Below are 18,960 nucleotides of genomic sequence, written 5' to 3'. Positions count from 1 at the left end.
ATATTGACAGATTATGACAAAGCCTTTGACACGGTCTGTCACAGAAAGCCAGAAAGCTTCTTGATGTAGTAAAAAATGACACACTCATTTCTTTGATCGGTGATTACCGGTATCGATCACAGCTGTCAGTCAGTCAAGAAGGGTCCTGAGAAGTTTAAGCCCCAGGGTGTCCACGAGGGCAACCGCTACTTAGGCGACGCCCGAGCAAGAACGTGGTGGCGTTCCGCTAGTTCTTGGGGACTGCCTTTAGTTGGTGTTGGAGCTTGGGGCTCCTAGTGCCGCTTCCCAGTCACTGGTGACAGCAGTCTGTTCTTTTTTTTAACGAAGCAAACTTGCATACTCTCCAAGTTCCATCTGGTGCCCGCCAAGGCTCTGTATTGGGTCCGCTTTTATTTGTCATTTATGACAAATAAAAGCGGACCCAATACACGACCTTCATGACGTCATGAAGGACCTTTCAGCGACCTTCATGACGTCATGAAGGTCGCTGAAAACACGCCAGGGAAACTACATGCCTATGTTAATAACTGTGTACTGTAATTTCTAACAGTTCTTACTATTTTCTATCAAGTGTTTTTGTTATGTTCTCAAGCAATGCCTGGCAGCTAATATACCTAAAACATAGTGGTTTTGGGACGTTAAACCCCACATATCAATCAATCAATCAACATTCTCGATCACTTTCTTTAACAAGCCATGAGGCTTTACGGAAGGGTCTCACTGCCGCCATGTTAACCTATGTGTTAAGCGCATTTAACAACTAAACGAACAGCGTTGCGGTAGACGCATACGCATGAGAGTGGTTGAGTTGGTGCACACGATGTTTTATGGCCTTGTTAATTCACATCGCAATATGTGAAAACAAGAAAACATCTACTTAGCAGCCCAATACGGCGTCACCCACATGTTTTGGGTAAAATGGTCTACATAGCAGGTACGATCGCCACTTTTCTGCTTCGTCGCACGCTCATAACTTGCAACACTAGCGCATAGACGCACGTGTGAATGCCTTGTCACTCTGCATAAGATTGTACATGAATAATCAATTCTAGCAGCATTAGTTTTGCTTGTGTAACGTTCTGCGTGTGCTACTCGAAGCTATCGAACCCTTTGAGACGCTACGTACACATTTGTGTGCACCACTCATTCTTTAATATCAGCATCAATTAGAGCCTAAGAAAAGGCATCTTATGTCGTACTTCAGATGATTTGAACCTCCTGCATAATACTTTTTTTCTTCATGTAGCCCTATGTTCCAGTGTACTGATACATATAATCACTTTTTCGAAGGCACTACCACGTTCGACGTATCGTGCCACTTCCTGTAAGCAACGTGAAAAGAATTTTTCTTTGCTCAAACGGACATAACCAAAAATGAATTTTCGCTTTATTCCTAGTCGCAGATTTAATTCTATCTATGACAAAATTAAGAATCTTCAGGCTCAAAATAAATAGATATTTAATTACAACCTAATGAGGATGATGTGCTATAGCACTCATAAATTCAAACGTTATCACATTATTCTTGTTGCAATATAGGACATTGAGTGTCTTGAAGTAACGTATAGTGATTTCACCCATAAAAAAAATTCTTCGTAGGTGGTGTCTAAAAGGTTTGTCTCGTCCAGCCCACGTTTAAACAACTTTAAGTACTCATTTTTCCGAACTCTCGAACGGTCTTGATGGTGCACTCCACGAGTTACCTTCCGTACAATTTGTGGGCATAAATTAGTTCGATATGTGCCGCCCGCTTTTAGTATATTTGTTTCCTTTTTATGCCACCTGATACGTGTTATTTAATTCAAAGTTGATTTTTTTAGATTTACGGAACTTGGTTATTTATGGGCTTCATAAATTACGCAGTTTAGTGTTCTTGCACGCTAATTTGTTTTATATAGGCCTGATTTGCTAGCAACTTGTGTACCCACCCTTACAATGTCTCGCACTGAAGCGGCAGTATATGTAAATAAAAAATAAAATAATATATGGCGACATGCTTCAGACTACATTAAACATTGCAATTTGTAAGAGAGGTCATCAGTAGTTTATTACAAGTGATATCGATCACATGTCCTAAAGTAAGGCTCTTCTGACCAGTCCACTGTCGGTGGTTTTCTCGCTGAAACGTTCCTTTCCGCCGTGCACAGTTCAGCCGAAGAAGCTGCAATAAAGATGCACGACATCACCAGGTACTGAGTATGACTTCCGCTTTTTCCGTATACTGCACCAGATTCCCATGAATTGAGGACATCTGCATGTGGCGCCATCTCTCAGCGACAGGAACATCAGCCCCTCATAAATCAATGGGAAATAAAGGAGAAAAATCATATCTCTTGAAAAAATAAACTATTTATCGAAAATGACTCCGGGTTATATGTAGCAGAAGCCCACTGGTACACTTGGGTAAAATTTCAGTATCATACTACAAAGCGAGTGGCTTCCCCGGACAATTGAACACCACCCATAGAAACACATGGGACCCTATTGTTAAATACTAAACACTCTGGAAAGCGCCATGGTTTTTAATGCAGCACTGTAACTTTGCCAGACTGCTCGATTAGGTCTCTGCTGTTCAGAACCGGAAGTCATTTTTGATAACTAGCTGTTTCATCAGATATGATTTTTTTTCGCCTATTTTCTATTCAGTTACGGCAGGAAACCGCTGTGGCCGACGAGAGAGGGTGCTACGTGCAGATGTCCCCAAATCCTGGTATTGCTACGAAATGTCGAATTCTAGCTTTGTAATATGAGAAAATGATGTTGAATCGCTAATACCGATACGCAGGAACCGACTGGCCGAACAACCCTCATTTCTCCAGTCCTAAACTTTGTACACCTTTTTCATTCAAAGTAAATCAAGAAAGATAGGTGACAGAACCCCATTTCTAGAATTTAGTAACATGATATTGAAGATAACGTCAGTGCCTTCGAGAAGCAACAGCTATGCACTGTTGAGTTGAGTGCAAAGCTACTGAAAATATGGCCTATATATCAATTCAACCATTCTATTATGAACACTGACACAGCGAATCATCGATTATAGCGCGCTAATTACGAACGCGGATTGGTCAGGCTTCATTTCTGCCACATTTGTTTCTTTTTATAAATGAAGTGCAAACATAACAACTGTGTTGCTATACGCTGTATGGTAGACATGTTTGATACGCGTGAGGGCCAAAGCGCGAAACATGTCACAAGAAGCAAAGAAAAAAAATACACCATCTTCAGGTCGGGGCGTACCCTAAACCCCGCGCTATCGAACAACAATATAGCTAACTTTTAACATATGCTTTGGTGGTGCCCCGCGTTACGCTGTGGAAAACTCATCACGCCTCGCAAATAGGAGGGTGTTAGTACAAGCTCCGGACTCGAACAACAGCTATGAACAGTCCACCGGGCCCGCGACGCAGCAGAGAGACATTGTCTGAGTGGCCCGCAACGTGCTAAAGCACCTTCTGAAGGACCAAATATAGTTCACCCATCCATCTCCCGCTAAAGGGAACCATGCTTAGATAAAAATCAGCGTACGCTAATGCCTACACTGGCAGCGACGTTGACGCTGGCGCTCATCGCTGCGTTGCGCAGGAAAGAAACTTGGGGAGGCGTAAAGTACGAAGTGATAGGCGGGTATTTCCTACTGTAACGTGCCAATCGCAGCTAATGGGCAATGAGAAACAGAAGATTCTGATTGGTCACAGAAGTCAGCAGTCTGTTTTTGGTCGATGTGCACGCTGCGAATTTTTATTGTTCAACAACGCACAGGGGAAATCTCTAACCGGCACTACCTTGGAGATCATGATCCAGTGCCTATATGTATACGGGGTGGCCAGTGAACGGTTGAGCAGCGCGAGCAGCCGTTTTTTTTTTTTTTTCAATCGAGAAACTCGCTAGCCGATGCTGCCTGCGTTGCGATGCGAGAGTTAGGGAGCGTAGGAAAGGAGAGAGAAAGGGGGGGATGCGCATGCACAATGGGGCTCCGAAGTCCGTGGTGAGGAATGTCGAGAGGAGAGAAAGGAAAAGCGGGTGTGCATACGCCGTAAGGGTGGTCACGCCGCACTCCAGTTTGCGTTCATAAGCTGCTTCGCATCCAATAAATTTTGAAAGACTTTTCAAAACTGCATTTTTCTTAAAAAGTGGTTGTGAATTTCTGCGAAAAGTTACCAGACAATGGTCGCATACTTCTTCAAATCAGTACGAACTCGGACATGTTGTGTCGAATTTGTTTCTGTTTTATTCTCGCTTTACCATGTTTCGGTTTACTTAGCTTTAATTATCACAAGATTACAGGCAAGCATCTATAGTGAGATTTAAAGGGGTGCTCTAACTCTTTTCAGGACATCATAGTATTACATGTTCTTTTTTTAGCTGGTTTCGTACACTGAAGGCTTAAGAGATAAGTGCCATAAAAACGGCAGTGATAGTGCTTCGCAGTGCAAAGTTATTCAGCGTAGAGACATCAAAATACACTGAAATGGATGCTTACACTCAACTCAGTTTTCGCGGGCTCGCCTTAGTGTGTTTCCCTCACCCTCTGACGTCTAAATGCTGCCCAATGACCGTACAGGAAGCTCGCATGACACATCGCCTGTTACGTCGAGGACGCCGTTGCGATGGTATAACAAACAATGTGGTACTTGAAGACACCTGCGAAGCGAGCCAGATCGCGAACGCATCTGTAATGCTTTGTAGCTTTACTGATCTTTCTTTTTGCAATGACGGATTTATATCAACGCTCTTACTTTTTTTCTTTTAGTTGCTTCAAATAACAGGGCCCGAAGCGTCGCCGGCGCGTTTCTTCCAGCACATCGCGTTCGGCGCACTCTTTGACCAGCTTTACCAGCTTTGAAGTTTTCAAGCTAGAAAAGTCAGAGAGCGTTATTCTCTGACGCTTTGGGTGAAAAATCGTGGTAATGAAAAAAATGAATCCAATAGTAATCGATATTTTGATGCAATGCCACGATCACATTTAACGTTACATTTATCAAATGATATGGCGGCAACCTTCCGGCGTCATTTCCGCTCGCAGTAGTTCTTGCGAGCGCCACTACAAGATATGCAGTCGGCACCGATGTCTTCAAGCGTTTGAGGGCCCCTTTAAGGTTAGATCAATAAATTTTTGTAAGTATTTGTACGCCGACAAGTCTGTCGGATTTCAGGAGCCAACTTTAATCTATCATTGCAACTCATATCAGGAGTATTCGGCAAATCTCGCCTACCTGGGAATCGACGTTATGCGAAGCATGCGGAGGGAAGGTCACCATGTTGCAATTTTTTTATTAAGCCTCTCCTAATGGAATGACGCTAAAGATATGTCCAAATGTTTCGCGCACAGACATATGTTGAAGAGTTGCAGATGTTTATACAACCAGTTGTTTGCACTTCCGCAACGATGCCAACTGGAACATCCGTATTAGCAACACCAGAAGCTGATACAAAGCGCTGATGCTCGGGAGGATGCTGGCCCTGGACACTCGCCCAGCCATGGTGGTCTAGTGGATAAGGTATTTGGCTGCTGACCCGCAGGTTGTGGGATTAAATCCCGGCTGCGGCGGCTGCATTTCCGATGGAAGCGGAAATGTTGTAGGCCCGTGTGCTCAGACTTCAGTGCACGTTAAAAAGCCCAAGGTGGTCGAAATTTCGGGAGCCCTCCACTACGGTGTCTCTCATGATCGTATGGTTCTTTTGGAATGTTAAACCCCACATATCAATCATGGCCCTGGACACTGCTACATAAATCAACTTTAGCGCATGGCAACTAACCACAAATGACGTTAACCCGACGTGACGGCTGTGTCGAAGGACTACATATGTAATGTTAATAAAATTGGGTAGGCAGCACTGCAACCACTATTGACGTTTAATGAAGATTAGCGTCTATTTGAAAAGTACTTCCGAGACCCGGCCTTGCTCTGTGGTAAAATGCTTCATCGCCACGCAGAATGCTTGGGTTTGATACCAGATGCGACCCGGATAATTATTATTTGCATTCGTCAGGTTGATGCTACCGATGTCGGGTATTTCGTAACACTCGCGCGTTAAAATTGCCCATGGGGAGGAAGAAGAAGTAAATGGAAGAAGCCCATAGCTTCATTTCGCTCTCCAAATTCAGTTATTATATTGAGTTCAGGATCTTTTTACAGTGTGTGCGGTGGGTGGACTGTCTCCAGAGTGGCAGCTAAACATCGGTGAGTCGGAGTTTCACTACGAATCGCGATCAGAATTGCCCCTTAGCGGGCCCGTGCCTCATACCTGGAAAAGCCCGGGTATGGGGGACAACGAGATGCCGCTAGCGCCAAGCCAAGCACCACTTATCCACTCCGCTCGACTTCAAGTTGCTGCAGGCTCAGCAACAATATCGACGTCCCATACAGAGAACAGCGAGGCCTCGCAGTGAGAGAAGAGGTGTACAGAGGAGGAAGAAGAGGTTGACAACGATGACGCTACATCGACGTATTCTCTTAATGACATGACACAGATGGATACAGAAGCACCCAAGGAAGACGAGGGAGCTTACACGGTGGTCACCCATCACAAGAACCGAGCTACGGGGATACCGGTGGTGTTCAGACCAATCGCTGCCGAGGACTCCTTCTGGAAGGTGAATCCCAATCGCATAGCATCTGAGATAATCTATGCTATCAATGAGAAAGTGACATCATCAAGAATCAACTGTCACAGAACGAGCGCTAAAAATGGGCGCGCCGCCAATTTGTCGCGACGAAACGCCGAGTGGCGCCGCGAGGTCAAAAGAAAAAGAAAACAAACATCTAAAGGCTCCCCGGGGCGCGCGCTCTCCCCTCGGAAGCGTGGCTTCGCCGACGAACCTCCTCGCCCCACATCGGCGGCCGAGATAGCCCGCGAAAGTTCCAGAACGAAAGGGGCGTGGTCATACCGAGTTGAGTCATCGGCCGCGGAGGGCGTGCCAACCGTCTTGCCCTCTTCCCAGCCTTCGCTGCGTATCGCGCCGACGAAATGACGAGAACCGTCTGGAATGTCGCGCGCAAGGTATTTAAACGAGCAGCCGAGATGAGAGATCAGGAGAAGACGGAAGTTGCGCCAGAGTGCGAAGGGATCCCGCCGTGTAGTCGGCGAAGGTTTGTCCGTAAGGACGAAGCAGGAGATGAAGAGGATTTCCACCTGAGGGGTGAAGGCTCGAGCTACAGGCAAGAGCGTGTGTCTACCGCTATCGAGCGAGGACGCGTGGCAACAGCTGCGTGTGCGAAGCCGACGTGTTCGGGCGAAGAAGTTTGAAGCTTGGAGAGTGGCCTATTGAAGACGGGAGGTTTCCTAGAAGAGAAACTTCGAGAACTGCGGAACGACAACAACGCTGGACTTTGAGTGAGTGATTCTCGGAAGAGTATCATCCAGACTTTTGTTCCAAGAACTTTGGACTGGATAGGTTTTCTATCTCTTTAGTCTTTAAGTGTCTTGGTGGTTCAATGCATGCGACTGCATTGTAGTGCGTATCGTTGTCTGTGTCCGTTGTTTTGAGTGTGGCTGATTGTACTGTGTAGTACGCTGTTTGATTGGTGACGAATTGTATGTAACTATTGTGGAGTGTGCATTCTTGTGTATTGTTTCCGATCTGCCAATATTGAAAATATAATTATGTTTGTTTATCAACTCTCGGCTCTGACTTGTTCTTGGGCCACAGCCGGCGTCCGCTGGCGCGCCAAAAAGGACCACTTCTAAATTGTCCACGCTTTCGTGGTGCGGTTCGGGGGGCCGATACTTCGGCTCTTGGAATTAGCCCGGCGATCGCCTCCCTAATTAACGGGACATGTGTGACAATTAATCTGGCGTCCGCGACAGGACCTTTTGGTGCACAGTGTGTCCAAAGTAGTGAGAAAGAGCCTCGAGTAGTGATAGTGCTATCGGAACGATTTTGTGTGTTGTTCAGTGTTCTCGTTAACGAGTGCAGGGGAGTGTTCCGATAGACCGATTTAGGCAGATATTTTTTGCACGCGGCAAGGTCTTATTTGCGAGATACAATGGATCTCGAAAAGTTAGTTGCTCTTGGTGAGAAGATGGGTCTTTCTGGCGCCGAACTACGGAAGTGGGTAAGCCAGAAGGAGAAAGAGGCGGTGGAGAGAGAGAGGTTGGCAGCTGAGAGGGCGAGAGAAGAAAGAGAGGCAAAGGAGCGACAGCTGAAAGAAGAAAGAGAGCAGCAGTTGGAGTTGGAGTTGGAGAGAGAAAAATTGGCAGCCGAAAGGGCGAGAGAAGAAAGAGAAGCGGAGATGGCTGAAAGGAAACGGCAGCGGCAGCACGAGGTGGAACTCGAGCGGCTCCGGTTGCAACAGTGAAGTGAAACTCCCGTCCAACCTAGAGTTGAAAGCAGCGAACGGGAAGATCATGGCTTCCGCTTGAACCCAAGCAAGCTGCTCGTGGCGTTTGATGAAAGGAAGGACGACCTTGACGCGTACCTTCACCGATTCGAGACAATTGCAAAAAGCCAGAATTGGCCAGAACATCAATGGGCAACTGCTTTGAGTACTTGCTTGAGTGGTGAAGCGCTCAGTGTGTACGGTAGGCTGACGCCGACCGATGCAGCCAACTATGCAAAGGTGAAAGCTGCTTTGCTGAAGCGATTTAGATTTACTGTAGAAGGTTTCCGGGACAGATTTCGGACAGGAAAGCCAGCTGATGGTGAGACGGCTACGCAGTATGCCGCCCGACTTTGTCATTATTTCGACAGATGGATTGAACTTTCAGGGACAGCGCAGGAGTACGATGAGCTTAGAGAGCTCCTAATTAGAGAACAATTTCTTACTAGTTGCCACCCAAGCCTGTCGCTGTACTTGAAAGAGAGGAAGGCTGAGTCACTTGAAGGAATGCTTGAATTGGCTGATCAATTCTTGGAAGCGCAAGGTGGCACTAATTTGGCCAAGGTCAAGAAGGATCGTCCCGATGATTCGAAGAAATTGGCTCCCGAAGAAAAGAAGCGTGCACCAGAGAGCATTCCGCGATGTTTTCTGTGCAACCGAGTGGGTCACCGCGCGAAAAACTGTCGAACGATCTTTACGAGCCCTACGGCAGTAAAATGTTTCAAGTGTGGTCAGACTGGGCACAAAGCAGACGCTTGTCGGAACGGAGTGAGTCAAACTCACCAGGTATCTTGTGTGCAAGCGGCACCGAAATCTGATAACAATGCCGTCACCGATGGATTCGTAGAGTTGAAGAATGGGGAGAAAATTCCTATTGTGGGTGCTGTAATGTCAAAACAGCCAATCGGTGTTATGAAGGGAATGCCAACGCTGCCTGGAAAGGTTGCAGGCAAGAAGATTACGGTTCTAAGAGACACCGGTAGCTCCACGGTTATCGTGCGGAGAAATTTGGTACGGGAAAGTGAGTTGACAGGCAGAACGAAACCGGTTTGCCTAATTGACCGTACGATTCGGATGCTTCCCGAAGCAGAGATTGAGGTTGAAACCCCGTACTTCAGCGGGAAGGTTACTGCTTTATGCATGACGACCCCCCTGTATGACCTTGTCATCGGAAACATCGACGGGGCGCGAGGGCCGAATGATCCAGAACGTTTGGGGGAAGACCCGAAGATAGAGCCCTCGCCAACCCAGCGGCCGCGAGATACAGTGGAGGAGCATCCCGTGACGGATATCACTCGAGCCCAAGGTGAAGCCGCGGTGCAAGGGACTATGAATGATAAGATGATCGTGTTGAACGAGTTCACGGGCTGGGCAACTGGACTTACGTCAGCACGACCTCAACCGACCGACAGTGCAAAGAAGACGGAGTTGGCCAGCCAGGCCAAATGTCGGGACGTGAACAAGCGGGTGACAGGATCGGTTGAGCGTTATCACCCGTTAACGGTGTCGGAAGAGACAACAATGGCTGAGACGACGCCTCAGATATCGTCGTTGGAAAGGGCTCGCCGAAAAAGAACGTGGAAACACAAGAAGAGATCGAGCGAGCACCGCAAAAAGGGGCGCAAGCGCTGCTCGAAGTACTCAGGATAAGTGCTGAGGTCGAATAAGAATGTGTTGGGCAGTGCTGAGTGCTTATGTTGTGTTAATGTTGTGTTATCCTGTGTCACAAGTGTCGAAGTGTTGTGCTGTGATGTGATGTATAGTATTGGACCATTGTTGTAATGAGAGAACTTTGTACCTTTGTATTATTGGGAATGTGTGGTGGAGTGTTGTACTCATGTGCTTGTGGTTGTGTTTTCACGTGTTGTGTAATTGAACTACAATGTGCAATTGTATTAAGTGATCTATCGTGAATGTGAAGTGTCATGAGCGACGGATGGTGTTACAGTCTGTGAGAGTGTGTGGTGACTGTTCGCGCTCGTTTGTGTGGTTTTGAATATTATAAGATAATATTCTTAAAGTGGGGGCAGTGTCACAGAACGAGCGCTAAAAATGGGCGCGCCGCCAATTTGTCGCGACGAAACGCCGAGTGGCGCCGCGAGGTCAAAAGAAAAAGAAAACAAACATCTAAAGGCTCCCCGGGGCGCGCGCTCTCCCCTCGGAAGCGTGGCTTCGCCGACGAACCTCCTCGCCCCACATCGGCGGCCGAGATAGCCTGCGAAAGTTCCAGAACGAAAGGGGCGTGGTCATACCGAGTTGAGTCATCGGCCGCGGAGGGCGTGCCAACCGTCTTGCCCTCTTCCCAGCCTTCGCTGCGTATCGCGCCGACGAAATGACGAGAACCGTCTGGAATGTCGCGCGCAAGGTATTTAAACGAGCAGCCGAGATGAGAGATCAGGAGAAGACGGAAGTTGCGCCAGAGTGCGAAGGGATCCCGCCGTGTAGTCGGCGAAGGTTTGTCCATAGGGACGAAGCAGGAGATGAAGAGGATTTCCACCTGAGGGGTGAAGGCTCGAGCTACAGGCAAGAGCGTGTGTCTACCGCTATCGAGCGAGGACGCGTGGCAACAGCTGCGTGTGTGAAGCCGACGTGTTCGGGCTAGGAAGTTTGAAGCTTGGAGAGTGGCCTATTGAAGACGGGAGGTTTCCTGGAAAAGAAACTTCGAGAACTGCGGAACGACAACAACGCTGGACTTTGAGTGAGTGATTCTCGGAAGAGTATCATCCAGACTTTTGTTCCAAGAACTTTGTACTGGATAGGTTTTCTATCTCTTTAGTCTTTAAGTGTCTTGGTGGTTCAATGCATGCGACTGCATTGTAGTGCGTATCGTTGTCTGTGTCCGTTGTTTTGAGTGTGGCTGATTGTACTGTGTAGTACGCTGTTTGATTGGTGACGAATTGTATGTAACTATTGTGGAGTGTGCATTCTTGTGTATTGTTTCCGATCTGCCATTATTGAAAATATAATTCTGTTTGTTTATCAACTCTCGGCTCTGACTTGTTCTTGGGCCACAGCCGGCGTCCACTGGCGCGCCAAAAAGGACCACTTATAAATTGTCCAGGCTTTCGTGGTGCGGTTCGGGGGGCCAATATTTCGGCCCTTGGAATTAGCCCGGCGATCGCCTCCCTAATTAACGGAACATGTGTGACATCAACAGAGACGGAAGTTTTTTGTGTTGGAGTACGGTCTTTGTACTCGGCAAACAAGTTGCTGCTGATCAAGAGTCTGGCTGGATTACCTGTACAAGTGATAATACCTCAGTCTTACATGAAGACCCTAGCAAAGATAAGAGATGTTCCACTCGAATACAGTGATTATGACCTACCGGAATATCTTAAAGATGCTGGAGTAATCTCAGTCACACGACAAAAGAGATGGGTAAGAAATGAAGATGGAAGTGCCACAATGCAGCCCATACGTAATGTAACACTCCAGTTTAGACATGACATGCCATTGCCAAAAAGAGTTGCTCTCGGCTTTACGGTTCACACTGTCGAGGAATACATTGAGCCGGCGGTAAGGTGTTACAACTGCCAGAGATATGAGCATAAGGCTAAAACTTGCAGGGGAACCAAGAGATGCAAGGTATGTGCGGGTGCACATGATTACAAAGAATGCACCTCGAAGCGTCAACCTAAGTGTGCCAACTGTGCTGGACCACATCCGGCGTCGTTCTCAGGCTGCTCTCGAAACCGTTTGGCATCAGCGGCACAAAGAGAGAGAATTGTAAAAGGGTACCATAAGATACAAAGAGGTCCAGCACCTAATGCGGATATAGTCGAAGATGCTCCTGTGGCACAAAGAAATGCAAAACAGTGGCGCCACGGCTCTTACTCGGTAGTATTGAAGCGCTCAGCACCAAAACATCGCGTTGGCAAAGAAGTCCGGGCCCAGGAACATGCTGAAGTGAAACTTTCTGCCGGGCCAGACACAGCCAAAGAGCCACTGATTACCAAAGAGAAGGGTCACAGCAGCTTGCTGAGGAAAAATTCTTCAAGAAATGCGATCTCGGCGGAGACAGCCGGAAACGAGCAAGTCATTTTGCCAATAATCTTTGCGGCTCTCAAGGCGATTCTACGATCCCTGCCACAAGCAGGTTTTTTACCAGAAGTGAAATTGCTGCTAGATGTTGAGCATCTTCTCCTGTCGTAATCATGGCTACCGGACTATCTAACTGGTACAAAAGAAGTGCAATATTCAAGTGGAACTGCAACGGTTTGCAGAATAAGAGTGGAGATTTTCGGAAATTCGTCGCTCAGCACGGGTTTCCGATTTTGTGTATTTCCGAAACAAGAGTATCCACTAACTTTCGCTTGTCCAATTATGTGGTGTACCAAGCAGAACGTCCTGCTGCAAAAAGCAGAGTGATGTTGTGTGTGAGACGCGATATTCCGTCGACACTTGTGGCTACATCAAAAACACATGCGCCGGAATTCGTTAGATGCAAGGTGAAGTTTGGTAACGTTACTGTAACTGTAGTTAGTGTTTACGTGCACCCTCAAGCAAAAGTTTCATACGCAGAGTTGGCTGCAGTGTGTAGATCTGACCATGATCCCATAATTATATGTGGTGCTTTTAACGCGCACCATGAATTGTGGGGTAGTGAGCGTTGTAGTGTAAGGGGATCTGCTATAGTAAAAATATGCGAAGATTATGGTTACACTATACTAAATGATGGTTCTCCGACGTTTCTACGGGGACATAACTACTGCAGCGTACTAGACCTTACTGTGTGCTCCTCTGAATTAGCGGCTGGAGCAGACTGGACTGCAGACGCTGACACAAGAGGCAGTGACCACTTGCCAGTATTCATATATAACCCAAAGTTGAAGAACACGAAAAATAACCGCACAACAAGAATTACCAATTGGGCAATCTTTCGAGAACTACAGAGACAAAATCTTGAACCTTGTTCTGACGCAGAAACGTATGCATCGAAGATAAAAAATTTTCTAACAAAAGCAACTCGCGCAGTACCCGTTCCAGATGGGTATTCGGGTGTTGACGCTGAGTATGAGAGGCTTCGGGCAATACGGCGCCGATCTGAAAGAAGATATCGCAGGTCGGGTAATTTAGAAGATTTCAAGGTTGCCCAGAAAGTACATTCTGCAATGCGTAACCAACTGCAGAAGCTTTCAACCAAAAGGTGGCAAGATTTATGTGCCTCACTTTCTCCATTTACCTCGGCGCCTCAACTGTGGAACATGGTACGCGCCCTCCGACAGCCAGTAGTTCACTCGAGACCACTACAGGCTCTAGTGCTGTCTCGAGGAGTTAGCGAACGTGTGATTGCCGAAGAATTTTGCGATCTTATACAGAGAAATGGAGAGACCGCCCAAACTAGCGAATATAAATCCTCAGCAGAATCTGCTTCGGCGGTTGTAACAAAGTTCTCTGCGATCAGTTCATCAGATCTGGATGACAGCTTCACACCAGAGGAGCTCCAATATGTGCTGTCTTCAGTAAAACGAACAAGTTCACCAGGAACAGATGAAGCTACATACGCTGCTCTTGCTAATTTGTGCAAAAAAGGAAAATTACACCTGTTGGACATCTATAATAAAAGTTGGCAAGAAGAAAAAGTTCCGGAAAGTTGGAAGATATCAAAAGTAGTACCGTTGCTAAAGCCAGGGAAGAGCCCTATGCAGTTGGATTCGTTTATGCCGGTTAGTTTGAAAAGTTGTTTTTCAAAAGTGATGGAAAAAATGATAAATAAACGAATTTTATGGTGGCAAGACATAAAAAATCTACTACCAGAAAGCATAGCCGGCTTCAGAAGAGGTAGATGCACGATGAACTGCATTCTGGATTTGGTCACAGATGTGGAAAACCAACGAACGCAAGGAAACATCACTGTCGCTGTATTCCTTGATGTCCACCGAGCATACGACACAGTGAGTCACGTTCACGTTCTGGAAGGCCTGGCGTTACAGGGGTTCAAGGGCAAGATACTGCGTTGGATCGCTGACTTCCTGAAGCACCGGAAAAATTTTTGTAGTTACGCAGGAGGGCCCAACGTCAGAACGTGTCGTCAACCAAGGAGTGCCACAGGGCAGCGTGCTAAGCCCTACTCTCTTTAATGCAGTCATGGCGCAGCTCCCGTATAATCTTCCACCTAACATCAAATGTTCAGTATATGCTGATGATATAAGTATATGGACGTCTGGTCCATCGTTTTTGGATGTACAACAAACTCTACAAGAAGGATTGGATTATGTAGACCATTTTCTAAAAAAGAGAGGTATGGCACTGAGTATGGCTAAAACAGCCATACTTCTGTTTACATTAAAAAGACCTGGAAATTTCCAGATTATTCTGCAAAATCAGCCTATTCAAATGGTTAAAACTCATAAATTTTCGGGAGTAGTTTTAGACCGGAGACTAACATGGTCGCCTCATGGAACAAAAAGTGAATGAGGCCATTCGAATCCTCCGGCATCTCTGCGGGGCCAAATGGGGTGGTACTACACAGTCGTTATTAGCCCTACATGTTGCCTGGATACGCCCCATCGTAACTTACTCACTGCCTCTGCTGCACGGACTCCCAGCCTGCACCGAAAAGAGACTTCACTTGTTATTGGCTAGGAGCTTGAGGGTATGTCTGGGTTTACCACGGTCAACTTCCAGTGCTTTAGTGTATGCGGAGGCTCGAGAGCCACCTTTGGCAGTACTCCGAACTAAAGAAACATCTCGAAATTTATTTAGAATTTTCACGCAACATAAAAGTCATTTTTTAACTGGCGCGCTAACGCAAAGGACGGCAACGAGACTACAGGATACTATATCATCATTTCAAGCAGTAGTACGAGAATTTAAACAATGGAAACCTTCAAAACCACCTTGGACGTTGCCACTTCTCAACGTTATCCGTGAAATAGACGGCATAGAGAAGAAAGCAGACATGGCACCTCTAGTAGCGGCGCAGTTGGTACTTCATCAGCTTCATGTAATGCATAATGAAAAAACGAAGATATATACAGACGAATCATGCACAGAAGAAGCGTCAGCCTGTGCGGTCTTTATACCCGAAATTCAGAAAAAGATGTACAAATTATCGCACAAATCTTCATCGACGACAGCAGAATTGGTGGCTATCTTTGAAGCAGTTAAGCTTATCTGCGAGAATCCCGAGCAACGAAAATGGGTGATATGCACTGATAGCAAACCTGCTCTTCAGCTAATCAGAAATATAAGATCACCTTACAAAAATGGTGAAATAGCACAATGTATCGCAGAAACTGTGGAATATGCCTCATCGCAGGGTCACAACATCGTATTCCAATGGATACCCAGCCACATTGGAATAAAGGGAAATGAAGATGCTGATAGTATCGCGAAGAAAGCATTGAAGGAAGGGCGGGATTGCACAATCCCTATGTCTGGGGCGGATATTCGACATTTTATATCGCAAGGAGCTAACCATTGTTCGATGGAGAAGTGGTTTGAGAGCCCTAAATCAAAGGAAACGATACTTTATGAAGTCGATCCACACAGAAAATTTTTCATAGCGACAGACCTCCCACGACACCTAGAGACATTGATCCACCGACTTAGATTGGAAGTAGCACACACAAACAGCTTCCTGCACAAGATACATCGATCCAACTCACCGGAATGCCATTGTGGTCATGCAGAAGAAAATGTTCGCCATATTCTTTTGGAGTGCGTTAAATACGCGAATGAAAGAGAAAAATTAAAGAACAAATTAGCAAGTTTGGACAGACGGCCCCTCACAATAAAGAAACTACTTGGACCATGGCCTGAGATGCATCTCCAGAAAAAGGCAATAATCTTCCTGACAGACTTTTTAGCGGAGACCGGACTGGACAAGCGCCTATGACTGACAGCCAGAGATGGGTATTATGTAAAATGTGGTCATGTATATACTGACACTAGAGTAGTAAGGTGTGCGTGTAAGTAGTTTATGACTGTGTGAACTGCGTGAAGAACACTGTGTATTGGCATGTTATTTGAACTGGTTTCAGTGTGCTATTATGTGTTTTTTTCTTTTTTTTTTCTTTTCCGTGTTGTTAATTTTTGGGTACCGTTCTGTATTATTATTTTATTTTTCGCTGCAGAACTTTGTGATATGGAGTAGCCGAGGCAATAGGCACCTCAACCTCTCCACAGCAAAACAGTTAAAACAGAACAGAACAGAACAGAAAATTGCCCATGTGTGTTCTCGTAGTTCCTGGGTAGATACTAAGTGTCAATCACCTGTGGCACATACCCACATACCAGCGGCACCTACTCGCCAGTGGGTATGTGCCGCTGTCTGGCGGGAAGTGTTTGCCGGTGTACGCGACAGGATTGTGACAATATTCATGTCTTGACCAGTGCGTCATATTCGTCAAACCATCTTACCATCCCATGCTCATTTTGGTTCACGCCACACGAGAGCACCCAACGTAAGCGGATAGATAGATAGATAGATAGATAGATAGATAGATAGATAGATAGATAGATAGATAGATAGATAGATAGATAGATAGATAGATAGATAGATAGATAGATAGATAGATAGATAGATAGATAGATAGATAGATAGATAGATAGATAGATAGATAGATACGCTCAAAGTCACTGAAGTTCGCTAAGAAATGCTTCGCATTTAAAAGTAATTCAGTGTACCGGTGCTACTTCACTGCAACTATACTCGGCGACAACTTTCTGTGGGCTGTGTAACCAAATCGGGCGTGTACCACCGATGAAGAATGTAGTTTCACAAATACGTCTATGCTTTCTGAGCAAAAAAAAAAAACATAAAAACTACATTAATTTATTTTCTACAAGATGTTGTTTATAAAGAGACGATGAACGAATCAATGATATATTAGAGTGCTTATTCTGCCGTATGAAGTGAAAACGTCGGATATTTTAGGTGCCCCTCAAAGTCAAAATGGCGTCTTCACCTTTAGCTGAGCACGCGTCGCCTTCCAGCTATTCCGAAGACTCGCCGAAGAAGCGTGAGTCGAATTTAACTCACAAATGGCTGTGTAAGAAGATGTATCAAGTTATATGCTGTGGTATTATTCGAATACGGCCATCATTCAAAACGCGAGTCTAGCTGGACTACTTCACGGAGGAGTACGTGTGCAGTAGCTCCGCCCCCGTAGCTTTCTCCTTTATTGCCTCAGTTAGTTGTCCCTGAGTATACGCTTACCTATACAACGAAACAGATGGATACAAAGTTATCCGCAAATATCAAGCAAAACGGCTTCGTCGTGCACCAGGATGCCATTCTTCGATCACGAAAGAATACCTTACTTTACTGAAATGCCAATAAATAATAACATATTTTCAAGTTGGCGCTCTTTCCTAATCATACGGAATTTATAAAAATTTTATATCGAAGGATTATAATAGTATACGTGAAGTAGTTTCAGTACGAAACCCATGAAGCGAGCAAACCTATAACGAAATAATCGACCTGCCTGCTGTACTAATAATACGAAAATTACAGTGAAGCATATAAAATTTATCTAAATTGTTTGTTATTTTCTTTGGTGCGGTAACCTATCCCCTTTGTTCCAAACATTACAGGCTGGTTGAGTTTAAGGAATATTCCTGGAAGCTATGACATTTTGTATCTAACTGGTCAGCCATGACGCCCTGAAACAAACACTGTTGATTTTTAAATGCGAAACGTTTCTTAGTGAACTTCGGTGACATTGAGCGTATCTATCTATCTATCTATCTATCTATCTATCTATCTATCTATCTATCTATCTATCTATCTATCTATCTATCTATCCGCCTACGACTTTCAGCTCTCCTGGCCGTTTCGATGGTATATCGATACAAAACTTGGTATGGCATAACATGACTGTAGGAAGAACATATTAGACTAGTCATGACATGAAAATCGTGACATGAATGTCATGATTTACATTTCATGGTCATGCAGCTCTTGCGGTGCTTTCGTTCACATGGCATGTTACAAAACTGGTATGGTATGACATGATTGCATGGCGAACACAAGCGACAGACCCTAACATGAAAATCATGATATGCGTGTCATGTAACAACATGATTACATGCCATGCTCATCATGCGCTCGCGGCCGTTTCGCTAGCACCACATATAGCAAATTAGGTATTACGGTACGTGGATGGTTTACGAAGGTATGTGACTGGTGCAAACATGGTAATCATTAAATGCGCGTCATGTAACAACATGAATACATGCCACGCTCATGATGCGCTCCCGGCCGTTTCACTAGCGTCACATATAGCAAGTTTGATATTATGGCACGTGAATGGTTTACGAAGGTATGTAACTGGGGCAAACATGATAATAATTAAGTGCTTGTCATGTAACAACATGACTACATGCTACGCTCATGATGCACTCGCAGCCATTTCGCTAACTTCAAATGTACCAAACTCAGTATTATGCTAAGCGAACGGATGGCATAGTTGAATGACACATTCAAACATGATAATCACGACATGCGGGTCATGTAACAACATGACAACATGCCACACTCATGATGCGCTCGCGGCCGTTTCGCAAGCTTCACATATGCCAAATTTGGTATTACGTGACGTCAATGAATGACGAAGGTATGCGACTGGTGCAAGGATGGTAATCATGAGATGCGTGTCATGTGAGAACATGACTACATGCCTCAGTC

The 18,960-nt window shown here is 45.6% G+C and overlaps 1 protein-coding gene across 1 annotated transcript in view; it reads right to left on the bottom strand.

The window, feature by feature from the left end:
- Window positions 1-2,021: 2,021 nt before the first annotated feature.
- LOC142767204 (uncharacterized) overlaps window positions 2,022-18,960 on the bottom strand; it is a 38,993-nt gene continuing 22,054 nt past the window's right edge. The window contains exon 7 of the mRNA XM_075868434.1: window positions 2,022-2,161. Coding sequence (XP_075724549.1) covers window positions 2,149-2,161 — 13 coding nt within the window. The 3' untranslated portion in view covers window positions 2,022-2,148. The remainder of the gene's footprint in view (window positions 2,162-18,960) is intronic.

The sequence above is a fragment of the Rhipicephalus microplus genome, chromosome 7 (genome assembly GCF_043290135.1).
Source record: "Rhipicephalus microplus isolate Deutch F79 chromosome 7, USDA_Rmic, whole genome shotgun sequence".
Lineage (NCBI taxonomy): Eukaryota > Metazoa > Arthropoda > Arachnida > Ixodida > Ixodidae > Rhipicephalus > Rhipicephalus microplus.
This window is presented reverse-complemented; position numbering and strand designations above follow the sequence as displayed.